At 41.5% G+C, this 16,487-nt stretch overlaps 1 protein-coding gene across 13 annotated transcripts in view; it reads left to right on the top strand.

Annotated features, from left to right (window-relative positions):
• IFT81 (intraflagellar transport 81) overlaps nt 1–16,487 on the top strand; it is a 231,797-nt gene that overhangs the window by 95,655 nt on the left and 119,655 nt on the right. For 5 of the 13 annotated variants that reach the window (XR_008291613.1, XR_008291614.1, XR_008291615.1 and 2 more), the window contains exons 1-5: nt 9,729–9,989; nt 12,597–12,755; nt 13,271–13,374; nt 13,779–13,959; nt 16,068–16,157. Coding sequence is in view for 4 of the 13 variants with exons in the window: in XM_053205931.1 (XP_053061906.1) it covers nt 12,612–12,755; nt 13,271–13,374; nt 13,779–13,959; nt 16,068–16,157 (519 nt within the window). In the remaining 9 variants the exon portion in view is untranslated. Of the gene's footprint in view, nt 1–9,704; nt 9,990–10,255; nt 10,421–12,596; nt 12,756–13,270; nt 13,375–13,778; nt 13,960–16,067; nt 16,158–16,487 lie in introns of those variants that run through there. The other 8 variants (XM_053205933.1, XM_053205934.1, XR_008291618.1 and 5 more) reach the window with 6 other exon arrangements.

The raw sequence follows: 16,487 nt of genomic DNA on the forward strand, positions 1-16,487 counted from the left end.
ACATGCTGATAAGACAGTGGGGGTGACTGAAAGCTGTGGCTCAAATCTGTAACACCCCAGGTGTGAGCCGTCGTCACAAAGTGGGGGGGGGGGGGACAAGGACTGTGAGGTCATGGAACTCACCTTTTCCCACTGCCTGGGTCTGATTCCCAGAAAGACAAGTTTGATCCTTCTGGGAAGCAATTGCAGGAATTGAGATCTGTAACCACTTAGACTGATCTCTGGGTAAAACCCAATGTTTGCAGCAGAGTGGAGCAGAGGCAGGTCAGGGTGAAATGATTAGCTGTGTGACCTTGGGCAGATTGCCTGACCTCTCTGACTCTCAGTTTCCGTATCTGTCAAAATAGTATGAACGAATTTCCTCAATACTACTCTAGAATCATAGTGAAATGTAAACTTGGTGAGGGCAAGGATTATCGTCTCTTGTATTCACTGTTGTTCCACCAGAAGGTAGAATAGTGCCTGTCACAAAGTAGATGCTCAAATAGGTGTTGAATGAATTAAATGAGACAATGCTTTAAGTGCTCAGCACCCAATAACTGATAGCTGTTTCTACCTATTTAACAGCAACAGATGTTTATTAGGCACCTATTAAGTGTCGGGCACTGTTAGGTGCTGGGGATGTAGCAGGGACAAGACAGACAAGGTCCTTGCCCTCAGAGAGCTTATATTCTAATGGGAGAGACACACAATCAAGTAAATCAAGTTCAGAGAGTACTAAGTGCTATAGGAGAACCTTGAAAAGGAATGCAGAAGATGTGTGTTTTTCAAACCTTTTGACTGTGACTCACAGCAAGAACTATGTTTGTCGTGTGACCTGAAGAACGCACATGCATTCTTATTAAACTGAAATAAAATCTTCACAAAACAATCATGGTAGATTGTCTGCAAAGATGTGTGCCAACCGTATAGCAAACATTGTTTCTGGTATGCACATGCCGCTCCCTGATCCAGAGGTAGAGTCTGTGTCTCCTTTCCTTGGATCAGGGAAGGTCTTTGGCCTTGCTTTGACCCACAGGACGCAACGGCAAAGGCACTGCTGTTCTGGGTCTGCACTTTAAGAGGCCTGTCTGGCGGTTCTCACTTTTATGCTCTTAATACCCTGCTGCCCTGCGAGGACGTGCAGGTGAGGTCCTTGCATGATGACAGACCATAAGGAGACAGCGTCCACGTGAAGGAAGAAGGGCAGTGCGCACAGAGACCTCAGAGAGGAAGGAAGCCCCTCTGGGTGTTGTAGCCCCAGATGAGCCCCCAGCTGAATTCAGCCACAAGTCCGCCCGGGCCCGGCGTATCCCATGTGGAGCAGAATAACTGCCCAGCTGAGCGTGGCTGACCTGCAGACTTGTGGGGGAAAAGCATAGTTTTTAAGCTAATAAATTTGAAATGCTTTGTGACACAGCAAAAATATCTCTGACACAGAAATGTTTACCTTATTCTGTGGGATATTTTCTATTCCACTTCATTTCCTCCTCCTGAACGAGGAGGCGGAGCCAGGCCAGGGAAGATCCGGGTGAAGAACAGCCAGGGCGGGACAAACAGCAGTGCCAAGGTCTTGAGGCTGGGACAGCTTTGTTGTGTGCGAGCCACCAGCCACCGGAAGGAGGACCGTGGCGGGGGAGTAGAGAGAGAAGGCAAGCCTGGAATGAAATCAGGCCTTGCGCCATGAAGTGCTGGGACTTCAACTGACAGGCGCAAAGACCGCCTGGAAGACTTACAGTGGATGGCCGACCTCCCAAGCCCCTGACTGCCCATCCTTTCTTTTTCATTCAGGTGAGATTCACATTGTATAAAAGTAACCTCCTTAAAGGGAACGATTTGGTGACATCTAGAACATTCACAATACTGTGCAACTACCACCTCTAACTCCAGAAGATTTCCATCACCCCAGAAGGAAATCCTGTACTTGTTAAGCCTGTGCCCCACATTCTCCCCTCCCCTGAGCCCCCGGCAGTCACCAGTCTGCATTCTGTCTTTACGGATTTGTCTCTTGTAGATATTTCTCATAAATTGAATCATACGGTATGTGGACTTTTGTGTCTGGCTTCTTCGACTCAACAAAATGTTTTCAAGGTCCATCTATGCTGTAGCAGGTGTCTGTACTTACTTCTTTTTTTAATGGTTGAATAACGTTCTGCTGTATATTTATACCACAATTTGTTTCACCATTCATCCGTTTGCCCATCATTTCGGTTCTGTCACTCCATCTATAGCACTCTTATAGACTTGGATTTGACGTCATCAGCCCAGAAGGGAGAAAAGTTCTTGGCAACATGAAGGAGAAGGCCAGTTTGTGCCCTGCTGATCTTGGCCTTTACTTGTCCCCTCCCATCAACCTTTTCCTGCGTGATTTGAAGCTTCCTGATGGCCCCAAATGCAGCTCCACGGCTGGTTACCCTTAAATACTCCCCCTGAATTCTATAAATACACCAACATTCAGCTGGGAAAAAAAGAACTTGAAAGGCATTTGAAATGAAAATACACTTTTTTTCCCATCACGGACCAAGTGTTTTCTCTCTGTCTTCCCCCTCTGTGATTCCAGGGTAAGCACTTGGATTTTAAACCATTAGCCCTACCTGCATAAGAGAAGACTTTCCTTGGCAAAGCCCTCGTAGGCAGAGAAAGCCAGACAGCATGTTAACACTGGCCCTCCCACACAGAAAATCCCTTTGCCTCCTGCTTCAGTGGCCTGATTTATGGTCCTTCTTTCAGACTCTGCTGAGCCGGTTTTGAGCCAGTTTAGTAGGTTGTGAAAATGGCTTTGGGATCAGGGCGATCTGTGTCTGAATCTTGGCTCAGCCAGCTGCTAGGTATGTCACCTTGGGCCCTCTACTAACTCTCCAGGCCTCAATTTCCTTAATTATAAAATAGAAAAAACAATATTGCCTTGCAGCCTTGTTTTGAAGATCAAATGAGACGATGTGGATGTGGGCAGTGTGCTGAAATGAAATTAGGCCTCACTCCATGCCATGCCTGGAGCTAGAGGGCCAGGGGAGCTTGGAGACATGGGGGTAGTACGGTTGACCTCTCCAGGCCTTTCTGCCCATCATTTGGATTGTATAATTCAATATAGAATTCAATTTATAATTTGCTCAGTCTGCCCTTCCAGATCCCCATACTACCATTTTCTTCCTGGCTCTTTGTCCTGGGAGCCCAGTCTGCACCTGATGACCTCAGCAGGGTTGCCTGCCCTTTTGGCACTCTTTTGGGTTTAGCCAATGAGAGACCAGATGGGAGATCAGAGGGTGGAAGGAGAGTGAGGTCCTGCATCTAATGTGTTCTGTTAGGCAACCTTCTCCATAGAGCTACTCACTCTGTTGGGCTTTTGGTGCCTGTTCCCTTCTCTTGCTGAGTCAGACTTAAGGCAGCAATGGCTGCCTTTGTTGTTGGTGTTTTGTTAGTTTCCCTAAACCCTGCCCACACCTTTATAAATGGTCCTTTATCAAGCTCTCCTCAATTGCCCAGACTGTGCCATCTTTATTCTGCTAGGAAGCTGACAGTTACAGAGATTAGCCATTTTACTCCACAGCTCAGATTTGCAAAAAGGACATTATTTTATAATCACCTGAAATCCAAATATGAGATCCCATCCTGTCATTATTGGGCATCTCCTTCTCACACACATCCTGGGTGTTGCCAAGTCCTTGGGCTCTTCTGTGGGGGCAAAGCTTCAGAGAGTCACTTGCAGTCTTCTGTCGCTGGCCCATCCCAGTGACTACTTGATCACCCACCCATCATCCCTGACTGCCTGGTCCTTTCAGGTTGAATAGCATCATTCGATGCTTCCACGTCAGGCCTGGGACAAGGAGTTTGGGCCACACCAGAAGCTACTGGATTCACGATGTGGCTTCCACAGGGTATTTCTCCCTTCTTAGGAGCTGCCCCAGAACGATCAACCTGTGATCCTTTCTCATTCTCCTTAGCATCTCTATTCTCTTGCCTTGCTTTGGAAGGAACTCCTCTCTCTACTTCCTCTTCAGGACGGCCAGTATAATCTCTCCCAAAGACTGAAGACCTTTACAAAAGGCAGGAAGTACAGCTTCTGATTTCAGCCTGCAAATCTCAAGGCAATGCACATTGTTTCCAGAGGAGGGGAAACAGAAGGCGTGCACACAGAAATTAATATTTCAATAAATTCCAACACATATGGGAAGCATTTAACAGAGTTCCTGACATACAGTAAGCACTTAGTAAGTGATGACATGATTATTATTTGAGCCCGATAAAAACGTTAGTTACATCCTATTTTTTCAATCCATACTTGTACCCAAGGACTTAATAGGAATTGCATATTATTTTGACTCTTCTACACTACATTGCCCATTAATCTCCCCAAACCCATTAAAAAGCTATTTTACAAAAATGTAGTACCAGACACACATTTAACAAGACCTCTGGAATCTCATCCATCCAGTTGAATGTTTCACGTATTATTTATCTTTTTACCTTTTAGAAACGCACATTGTGCTACTAAACATACCCACAAGATTAAATTGCCGGAGCTGAGACTATTTAGGATATATGCAAAACTCAATTCAGGTTTCTGTTTAAATTCAATTTCTTTCCTCTCCAAGTAACCTAGATGGCAACGGCATTAAATGACAATTAATGGATAGCAGAATAACCCACTTCCAAATTTGTTCCTGTGTCTGGGTCATTTTTCCCAGTTTTGAAAGAATGAGCTAAAGCGGGCAGTGTGCAGAGGAGCCCCAGATGGGATAGCATCTTGAAAACTGGCATTCTCTGAATACTCATGCAGAATCCAGAAATATCTCATGGTCAGGATGAAAGGTCTAAATTTAATACCAAAAACAGAAAATTGGCTTAGCTTCCCTGTACTCTGCACAGGAAAGTTCTTGTTTGGAAGTTCTGAAATGAGAAGGGGCTGGAGGCATTATATTCACAGCATCCTCAGATTTTCATGGAGACCTGGGGAGTCTGCTGATACCTCAAGACCTCAGTTGGCCCATGATGGAAGCTTGGATTGATGAAAGATGATTTGTTGGGAGGAAATCAGGGAGAAGGTTTGCACTGATACAGATACTCCACACAATAAGTACAGGCTTATTTCTTCCTCTTCTGGTTTTGCTTACCCAGCTTTTAAGATTTAACCACCTTCCCTTGGGGCGCCTGGGTGGCTTAGTCGATTAAAATGCTGACTCCTGATTTCAGCTCAGGTCATGATGGCCTCACGGTTCATGAGATCGGGCCCCATATCAGGCTTTGTACTGACAGCATAGGGCCTGCGTAGCTTTCTCTCTCTCCTCTCTCTCTCTGCTCCTCCCCAACTGGTGTGTGCATGCACGTACACACTCTCTCTCAAATAAATAAACTTAAAAAAAATTTTAACCACCTTCACTGTAGGAGACATCTGCTGTTCTTGTTTGCATTGAATCTCTATCTCTGGTAACAGAACCCGGCTCTTCCTTTTTTTGGGAGTTGCCCTCATGTGACTCATCTATCAGAGTCATAGCCATTGAATCAAGAATGGTCTGACACACTTGAAACCAGTGAAGAGTCGGCTCTGGGAATTTGCTGGAACTATTGGAGAAAAGATTCTACTTTTAGTGAGGTTGCTAGACTGGAAGAATGTAAACCTCTTGCTACAAGCGGCCCATTCAGAGGGAAGTGGAGACAAGAGACAGAGAAATGGAGGGAGAAAGAATGTCAAGATGACATCACTGACCAAATCAAGCCATACCTGAAGGTAGAATATCCTTGGACTTCACAGTTGCATGAAATGATGAGCCCCTCCTTGTTTTAATTTTGTACTAAACTGACTCTTAAAAAATACACTTGACCAGGAGTGATTTTTCCCCCCTCTGAATAAGCAGAGCAGGGATTCACAACTGTGGATGGCCTTGCAGTATCTACAAGGTTAAATAAGGGAGTCATAAGGGGCAGCTTCTAGATTCTCTCTCCAACTCTACACCTGTCCCCACCCTCTTCTCCACTAGAGGCTGGTGAACTTTTAAAGCACACTTCCTTGTAACAGCGTCTTTATCAGAGGGCTTCAGGTGGGAAGCATATTGGGAATTTTAGTGCTTTGGTAGCAAGAGACAAGTAGGTTTCAACAACAGTTTGTTGTTAAAAACCAAAAACTGCTAAAGAATCCACATTTTGGGTTCTGTAGTCTACAACCATGAGCACCCAAGAGGCTAAGATTAACAAGAATTGAAAAGACAAACCCAAGAGTGAATGGCCACTCACCTCCCACTCACCCATGCCCTTGACGTTATATACCCTGTTCATCTGACTTGGCCAATGGAAGTGCTTTAGCCATGAGTCGGTGGAGGTATGTACATGGATGTTCACAGCACCATTGTTCATTATAGCCAAAAAGTGGAAACAATCCAAATGTGCACCAACTGAGGAATAGATGAACAATGGAATATTATCCTGGCCACAAAAATGGAATGAGGTACCGATACATGCTACAATGTGGATGAACCTTAAAAACACAATACTAACTGAAAGAAGCCAGACACAAAGAGTCACATACTTTATGATTCCTTTAATATGAAATGTCCAGAAAAGGTATTTTCATAGAGAAGGAAAGCAGATTAGTGGTTGCCAGGGGCTGAGCGGTGATAGGGGTTTTGGAAATCGTGAACTAGGAGTTGATGACTAAAGGGTCCAGGGTTTCTTTTTGGGTGATGAAAATGTTCAGTGATTAGATAGTGGTGATGGTTGCACAACTTTGTAAGTATGCTAAGAGCCATTGAATTGTACACTTTATTTTTTACAATAATTTTTAAAAATTTGAGTGTACTTGACACACATTGTTAACATTGTTTTCAGGTATCCAACATAGTGATTCGCTGTATGTTATGTTATGCTTAGCACAAGTATAGTTACCGTCTGTCAACATACGTCACTGTTACAATATCATTGACTATACTCTCTACACTGTGCCTTTTATTCCCATGACTTAGTCATTCCTTAACTGGAAGGCTGTTTCTTGCACTCCCTTTCAACTATTTTGCCCATCCCCCCCTTCCCTCTGGCAACCACCAGTTTGTTCTCTGTATTTATAGTATGACTTGACTTTTTGTTTGTTTATTCATTTGTTTTGTTTTTTAGATTCCACATATGAATGAAATCATATGGTATCTGTCTTTCTGAGTTATTTCGCGTAGCACTACCCTCTAAGTCCATCCTTGTTGCAAGTGGCAAGATCTCATCCTTTTTTACGGCTGTGTGATATCCAGTGTGTGTGTGTGTGTGTGTGTGTGTGTGTGTGTGTGTGTGTGTGTATTTTCTTTACCCATTTGTTTATCAATGAACACTTGGGTTGCTTCCGTTTCTTGGCTATTATAAATAATGCTGCAATAAACATAGGGATGCATATATCTTTGGGATTAGTGTGAATTATACACTTTAAATGGGTGAATTGGGGGCGCTTATGTGGCTTAGTTGGTTAAGCATCCAATTTCAGCTCAGGTCATGATCTTATGTTTGCAATTTCAAGCCCCGCATCGGGCTCTGCTGTCAGTGCAGAGCCCACTTCAGATCCTCTGTCCCCTCTCTCTCTGCCCCTCCTCTGCTCTCTCTCTCTCTCTCTCAAATAAACTTTAAAAAATAAATAAATAAAATAGGGGTGCCTGGCTGGCCTAGTCAGTTAAGCATCTGACTCTTGGTTTTAGCTCAGATCATGATCTCACGGTTCGTGGGTTTGAGCCCTGTGTCAGGCTGTGCACTGGCAGTCTCCTGGGATTCTCTGTCTCCTTCTCTCTCTGTCCTTCCCCAGCTCACACTGTCTCTGTCTCTCTCAAAATAAATAAATAAACTTTAAAAATTTTAAATTAGTTAATTAATTAAATGGGTGAATTGTATGTATGTGAATTATACCTTAATGAAATTTTTTTTTTTAAATATAGAGTCAGGGTAGGGGTGGAAACCTTTCAGAAATACTGTCTCATATAACTGGGCATCCCCTCAGCTATTAAAAATGTTTGATACAGGGGTGCCTGGGTGGCTCGGTCAGTTAATCATCCTACTTTGGCTCAGGTCGTGGTCTCATGGTTCATGAGTTTGAGCCCCCATATCAGGCTGTCTGCTGTCAGCGTGGAGCCCACTTCAGATCCTCTGTCTCCCTCTCTCTTTGCCCCTCCCCCACTCGCATGCAGGTGCACTTTCATTCTATCTTTCTCTCAAAAATAAACATTAAAAAATTATTAAAATGCTTTAAAAATGCCAAATATAGTTCAGCCAAGAGGCATCTTTGGAGGTTTACAAGGAAGACTCAATATAGCATCTAAGAGGAAAAAAAGTCTTCATGTGGGTGGCTTGACTTGGTATGTTATCAGCCTTCAGTGGTGTGGAATTATTGCTGAGAAGTTCCTCTTGGGCTCTTCAATGAATCCATTCAAGGTTTTATCTTAAATGAATCAGAGGGTGGTAGCAAGCCTTCCTTTGGCCTGTATCTAGGCCCTATAGATAGGCAGACACCTAATATGAGCTGGCTCCTCTATGTTCTCTCTTTTCTTGCTTCAAGTTGGAATATAAGCTTCTCAGTATATGGATCCGGGAAGTAGGCTGACTGGCCTCAAATTCTTTCTTGTGTTCCAGAGCAACTACATTAAGTATAGAATCCATTCAAGTTTGAGTGCAGAGTGGATTGCATTACTTACTTGAATTTACCCAGGATTGCATTCTCATAACTGAAAAGTATAGTGTTTCTATAATAGCTGCAACAGGCAGAGGAGGAACTAAAAACTACTTGATAAACCACTCTTCTCTTTCTATAGCCTACATCTGTAGACTCTACAGAAGGAATAAATCTAACCATCTCATTTTTTTTTTTTTAAGTAGGGGAAAAAAGGTAAAATGTCCTTAGCTCTTCCAATGCCAGGCACTGTTCTAATCACTTTCCTTTTATTAACTCAATCCTCACATCAGCCTTTTGAGGAAGGTGTTTTTAGAGCCACATTTTATAGACAGATGAGGAAAGTTCTGAAAGGCGAAGCCACAAAATGGCAGACCCAGTTTTCAAATCCAGCTCGCCCAGAGAATCACCAATACGCCGACCAGGATCAATTAATTATGCAATCCCTATGCAGAATCTTTTGTTTTACCAAAGTTATTTAAATTATTTAATTTTTCAAGGTTTGAAGTGTTACCTCCTCCAACTCCTCATGAGCACCTGTGAGCCAGGATGGGTCTTTGTTTTCTTCCAACCGCCCCACAGGATGCCTCTGCTTGATAGTTCAATAGTCAGAAGGCAGCCAGCAATGGATTCGTCTTGCAATATTCTGTTCCCTCTGCCGGAAAAAATATCCCCTTTCCAGTGGCTAATTTTCACTGGTCCTTAAACATCATTTTTACCGATGGAAACTTTCCTAAGAGTATCGTCCGTACAGCCCCAAATAAGCTTGGGATACTTCATCTGGGTCCCCCCATCTTTGGGTCCTTTTGTGATAGCATTTATCATAGTAGTATCAGAGTTGCCTTTAAATTGTTTCTATCTGCCCTTGAAGACAGGACCCTCATAGTCCTGGCTTCCTTTGCATCCCCAGCAGCTAGCACAGGGCCAGGCATATAGGAGATGCCTAATATGGAATTTGTTCCTTTTGTTTGTTTGTTTTATTTTTCTCTAAGACTGATGCTAAATCTGTAGTTGGTTTTTTCCAAGACGTTTGAACAGGCAACTACATTTTCAGGGCATGAGGAATTCAATTTTTTTTTTCTTCCTCTCATATTTTCCTTGCCAGCTGACATCACGAAGTACAGTGCTCTCCAGTCCTCGCCCTGGCTCAGGACTCGTGAACCCACTTTGCACGTGGGCCGGGCACGCCACTTTTCCCAGTCAAGGACCTGGGCCCCAGCGCGCGCCCCCGAGGGCCCCGCGGAAATGCCCTGGCCCACCCGCCGGAAGTGACGTAACGCCACGTCCTAGCAACCGTTGCCAAGGAGCTCGTCTCTAGGAACCCACTAGAGCCTGGATGCCTCCTGCGGGGGGGAAAAAAGTGGTTTCTTGACGAGAATTTGAGGTAACCTCGCCAACCCGCGCTCGGAGACTCCCCTAAGCCCCCCAAAGGAAAAGAACTCCCTCCTCCTCCTCCTCCCCCTTCCCAGTGCAGCACCTCGCCAATGGAGGGTCGCAGCGGTTAAGCCCCCAACGCCGGGGTCTGTGCCTGCCGAGCCTCGCGGGGGTCCAGGCCGCTCCCAATGGGCTGAGCAGTCGGGGAGCCCAGATTACCCGCAGCGAGGTGCCTGGGTCCGATGTGGGGTCCCCTGTCCTGTTTCCCAAGCCCCGGGGGCGGGGGAGGGGGAACACTATTTTGGGGAATCCTAGGAGGCTGCCGGTCCAGCGCTCGTGCCAGCCTGGGACCAGGGCAGTGTCGTTTCTGTCCCGAGTTGTGCCAGATAAACGCACGTCCTGGTTTTAATTCCACCCCCACCCCCTTGGGCTCTTATGTGGGTAAGTGCTTGTGAATTAGTGTGGCGACTTTCCGCTGGCAGAGGGAGAGTAATTGCTTTTGCTAATTTTAGAGCTCAGAGCCCACTGGGCATAGACAACCTACCTGTTCAGTACATCTTTGTCCTCAGCGGGTGACCACCTGAAAGCTGGTGGGCAACCAGGGGGGAACCCAACTACCTTTTTTTCCTCTCGTGGTAACATTGTACTCGTTTTTCCAAATGATTTGTGTTTCTGAAAGGGAAGAGAAGTATATGTGTGTGTATATATGTTATATACTATATATACATAATTTCTAAATCATTAAAATTAAGTAAATATGTGTGTGAAGATTAGGACATGGACTTTTACTTAAAACACTTTTAACAATGAAAAATTTGCATCTCCAGTGTGGATTCTTACTTGATTTACGTAAAAGTTTTCCTTTTATGGATTGAGGGGCACCTCAAAATTTTAAACCGCATTATCTTTTCTGTCTTTTGACTTACTTTTAAACAATAATAATCCTTTACTCATAATTTTATTATAATTATGGAGAAATCATAATATCTTTACATTTGATGTTTTCCAAATATCCAGCTCCACCAATTAAAAAGAATCTATTTTAGAGCAAAATGCAGGCAGCCCCAACTTTGATAAAATAGCATCTATTCATTTCATAGTTAAAAACTGTTAAGGAACACTGAAGTAGTTCTTTCTGTATTTCTTTTTTTAGCAGTTCATTTTTTAATTCATTTTTAAAATTGCTAGTTTAAAAAATTGCCTGCCTGCAAAATTTCTACCACTCCTGCCCCTACTAAACAAGTGATATCTTCATGCAGGAAACACTAGGAACCTTGGTAAAGCCATTTCAGCTGTTAAATAATCAAATATTTAACCTTTTAAAAGTTATCACCACCAACCTACTCATGAGTATGTGTGTGTGTGTGTGTGTGTGTGTGTGTGTGTGTGTGTGTGTGTGTGTGTTTTCCTGGCCTTGGGCCTGTGAATGCATTTATTCAGTCTATGGAAAGAAGTCACTGTTTTGATGCAGTGGGTATTCACAGATGGAATTAGGCACAGATATGTCCTTATGGAATTTATAGTTTAGCAAAGAAGAGAAAATGTACATAAATAATTAGTACAAAACAGAAAAGTAACTGTAAGAAAGCGGTGCAGATAAAGTGTGATTAACTTGGAGGTCAGGGACTGCTGTTATTCTGACACAGAACATGGGAGATAGAGAATGACTTCCTGGAGGAACGTGCATTTGGAGGGCAGGGCTTGAAAGACTTAGGATTTGCACCTGTGGAGATCAGGCTTTCTGGGCAAGAAAACAGATCAGCTGAAGGCAGATGTGGAAAAACTAGGGAGCAGTGACTAATTTCAGTCCGGTGAAGTTTAAAAGAGTGAAAGGTAACAATTTGGAAATAAAGTTGGGAAAGCTAAATTGAGCTAGATCTTAAAGAGTCTCGAAATCCAAGAAATTTGGACTTTGTGAGCAATGAAAATCATACAAATGATTTGGAATAGAAGCGGGGGCCAGAAAACTTGAGGCTGTTACCTTATTGAAGACACAAGGAAACATAGGCCTGAATTACTCAAGGGTGGCAGAGTCGATGATGGTGAAGAGTGCTTGGTGGAGGAAACCAGAACAAAACCAAAGAGAGCATACCTAGGCTAAAGCTTGCGGCATCCGTTCAGCTTCAGTTGGGTGTGGCTGTGCACAAATGGGTGCCCAGGGTTGCCAGATCTTATTTTGACCAGAAATTAGGTGTCTGGATTTTAATGTAAAAAAATCGCCCACTTTTTAAGCATGGGCTGCTAATTAAAACAAAATTAGAAGCATGTCTGTAGCCTAACAAATCTTTACCCCTGGGTAGTTGTGGAGCTGAGTGGAAGAGATGTTAATATAGGTGGAATTTATTACTCATTTGTCCATATTAATTCAATGTTAATTCAGATGATTGCTATCATACCAGATGCATATATAAAAACATTTGGTATTAAATATTAACAGTATGTACTGTAACATTCATAATAAAGTCTTCATATTCTGATTTCTTTCAGCAAAACAACCCTTAGCATTTTGTGTACTATGTAGAATTATACTTTTCATGCCTACCTCCTATAAACTTAATACTGATTTTTTTCCAGAATGTTTATAACAAGTATTAAGGAATTTTATCTCTATTTTTAGTTATAAGACCTAATTATGAGCGATCAAATCAAATTCATTGTGGACAATCTCAATAAGGAGCCTTTTAGGAAGAACTATAATTTAATAACATTTGATTCCCTGGAGCCAATGCAACTATTGCAAATTCTCAATGATGTTCTGGCTGAGATTGACCCAAAGGTAAGAGTTTTTCTTGTGATGAAAAGGGTAGCAGGAAAGCCAGTTTCTGCCTGTAAGTATCTGTGAGTCTTGGGCAATTTATTTAACCTCTGGGCCTTATTTTCCATGCCTGTAAAGTAAAAATAAATGATCTTTAAGGTTTCTCTACTAACTTAATAATTAAATTACCTACTTGTACCTTATTTAGAAATGATTTCTCTACTTCAAACATAAATAGATTTGGTCTTGGAATGAAAATGCTTTTACAAAAGGTTTTATTGTATTGCAAGTTAGTTCATGTTTCTTATACACTGTTCTTTCCACTGGATACTTTTTGAGCTTGACATTCTTAATACGAATCCTGATCTGACTTGTATGTACCCTCACTTGGAATCTGGGGACCTCCATACTTCATCTGTTTTATGAAGAGTCCATTGTACCTGTTATGCTCTAGCAGAACAATTTTGTCAATGAGTTTAAATATCGTTCTTTGTTAGATATACAACAATAACATGTTTTTTCAATTTCTTTATTAGCAAGTTGTTGATATCAGAGAGGAGATGCCAGAGCATACGGCCAAAAGGATGTTGAGCCTTCTTGGTATCCTTAAATACAAACCTCCAGGAAATGCTACAGACATGTAAGAATCTGATCACATGTTGCTTTCTTAAAGCTATGCTTTAATATCCAAACCTTCATAGTCTACAGTCAGAATTTCTAAGTTATACCCAGTCTCCTTTAGTCAATGACTTCAGAATATCACTGAATATCAAAATAATCTTGAACTTTTAATATTATTTTGTCATGGAGAGTCTTAAGTGGGTCATTTTCCCCCTAATCAAACAAGTCAGGCAAATCTATTCCATTTTATCATTTATCCTTTATCTGCCCTTTTAGGTAGAAACAATAATTTAAACCTGCCCAGTCAATAAATCATTAAGGCTGACTATACCAATTTATGGCTCCAATACAACCTCCCTGTGTAGTCCAGTGATATACTAAAGGTCTAATTTTACGTTTATTGTTGATATTTTCTTTTTGTAGGAGTACCTTTCGTCAGGGTCTGGTGATTGGAAGTAAACCTGTAATTTACCCAGTGCTCCACTGGCTTCTTCAGAGGACTAATGAACTGAAGAAAAGAGCATATTTAGCTCGTTTTTTAATAAAACTTGAGGTACCAAGTGAGTTTCTTCAGGACGAAACAGTGGCTGATACCAATAAACAGGTATACAGTACACAAATGGCACTTTTAAACTATCTGTAATGGATGTCATGTGCACATGTTTAAATACTTGTTAATCTCTCTCTAGCTTACTTGCTTCTCTGTATTTCCAGGTGGCACCAAAAGGTAAAATAGTTATTAGTAATGTTCAGCTGCAATCATGTATGAAAATATTGACTTTTGCACACAAATACCATTTCAGTGATAGAAAAAAATCATGAAATTAGGATTTTAAAGTAATTTATTAAGAATTGTGGGTCAATAGGGTTTTAGGTTTGGGATTGTAGAGTACTTTCCTGATCAATTAGGTGACTATTACAATTTGTCATCCAAGTCAGCGAGAAAGGAACTATCATAATAATTGGGCAAAAGTATAGATTGACACTATCCCAGACAAATCAGGATATGCGAGCCCCTGAGAGGATTGTGTATAGGCAAAGAAGCTAGGTTTGAGACCTCAAAGGACTTCCCAGTCAGGCAGAAGGTAGAGAAAGGGCTAGGAGTTTGAAATTTCAGTGTACTTTCCTTCTAGAGTTTTAGGATATTGGGTTCTGGCCTTACAGTCTTAAAGCTCTTGACTACTGAGGATTCTGGCTGATCTGGCTCTTGGTCCTGGGATTTCAAAGCACATCGCTGATCAAAGACCATGGAAAGAGAGGATTCAAGCTTAAGATTTCAAAGGACTTTGATTTCTAAAAGGTGTCTCAGTTTAGCACTTTGTGCTTTTATTCTATGCTATGTACATAGACTGATTTGTGCCAGTTTGTTGTGAATAGTTTGTCAGTCTTTCTCTCCCAACAGATTATGAGGTCTGTGAAGACAGATATCCTGTCTTATCCATCTTTGTTTTCCTCCAGGGTTTTGTAGAGTTGCTTCTATACAGCATGTACTCAAAATTGGGATTGAATCAAAGCAATAAAAACTAAATGTTTCTTCATCCATGTTTTGTTATTTTGGATTGTCATGGCAGTCATTCAAAATAGAGTCAATATTGATCTCTTAAGACATTTTGGGGATTGAAAAGTTTATGTAAATAATCATGTCAAATGTTATAGTAGATACCTTGGGAGAAATACAGCAGAATGAGACCACCCCAACCCCTACATTTGAAGGCTTTACATAATGTAGGAAATGGAGAAGCATAAATGTGAAATATTTTCTCCTCCCTACCCACCCCCATCAATAAACTTGATTAAAACTAATTCCCCTGGAGGAAGTTTGTTAATAGTTTTTACTAAATCTGTCCATATAATTCATGGAAGAATTAGTGATAATAAAGACATATTTGTTCTTGAAGCATATCTGAGATATATATATAAAATGGCTTATATACTTAGCCTGTCATTTAGCACAGACCCTAATAAAAAGTGCACATTGTCTTCCTGAATGAAGAGTTTTAGAATAAATGATTTACAGATTTGTAGGATATTATCAGTCAGGAAAAATATTATTAATTTTCTGTCATTGCTCACAAAAAATACTATTTTTAAAGAATTTTGGATAAGAGTTGTGATTTTTTTCATTCATTCCACTACTTTTTATTGAATATCTATATCAGTTATGCACCATGCTAGGTCCCGGGGATACATAATTGTACAGGATCAATAGGATTCTTGTCCTCCTAACTCTCCTTGTCTAATGGTGGGAGAGAGATAAGTAGCTAGACAATTAAAATTTTACATGCTATTTACTCTGGAATCATGACACTCTGATCTAGATAGGTATAGGGCTAGAGAAGTCTTCTCTGAAGATGGTGTTATCTATGCTGAGACCTGACAGATGATGAGCTGAAATTATCCAGGTAAGGAAGTCATAGAGTGTTCTCAGAGGAAATAGGGTGTGCAGACTGGAGATGAGAACCAAGAATATTCCAAAGATTTAAAGATCACCATAGTTGGATGATGTGAGTTAGGGAAGTAACCAGAGAGGAAGCTGGAGAAGTACTTAGTGACCAGATCTTATATACCTACTTTTTTTATATCTTATATGAAAGTGTTTTTAATGCCATTCTATAATGGTTTAAGTAATCACTATAAGTTAATGAATAACCTGATTAAGAAAAGCCTATTGGATCTAGTCATTAATTTATAATTTTTTAACTTATCTTTTAGTATGAAGAGCTGATGGAAGCCTTTAAAACTTTGCATAAAGAATGTGAGCAACTCAAGACATCTGGATTTTCTACAGCAGAAATAAGAAGGGTAAAGAAAAGAAAATACAGTAATATTTAAAAAAAAATTTTTTTAATGTTTATTTATTTTTGAGACAGAGACAGAGCATGAGCAGGGGAGGGACAGAGAGAGAAGGAGACACAGAATCCGAAGCAAGCTCCAGCCTCTGAGCTGTCACCACAGAGCCTGATGCGGGGCTCAAACTCATGAACTGTGAGATCATGACCTGAGCTGACATCGGACACTTAACCAAATGAGCCATCTAGGTGCCCCTTAGGACTTTTGGTACATGTTACTTAACATTCTCAACCAGGCATGGAAACAATAGAAGTTGCTTCCTCAGGGAGGCTTTCCCTGATC

Source organism: Acinonyx jubatus, chromosome D3 (assembly GCF_027475565.1).
Source record: "Acinonyx jubatus isolate Ajub_Pintada_27869175 chromosome D3, VMU_Ajub_asm_v1.0, whole genome shotgun sequence".
Lineage (NCBI taxonomy): Eukaryota > Metazoa > Chordata > Mammalia > Carnivora > Felidae > Acinonyx > Acinonyx jubatus.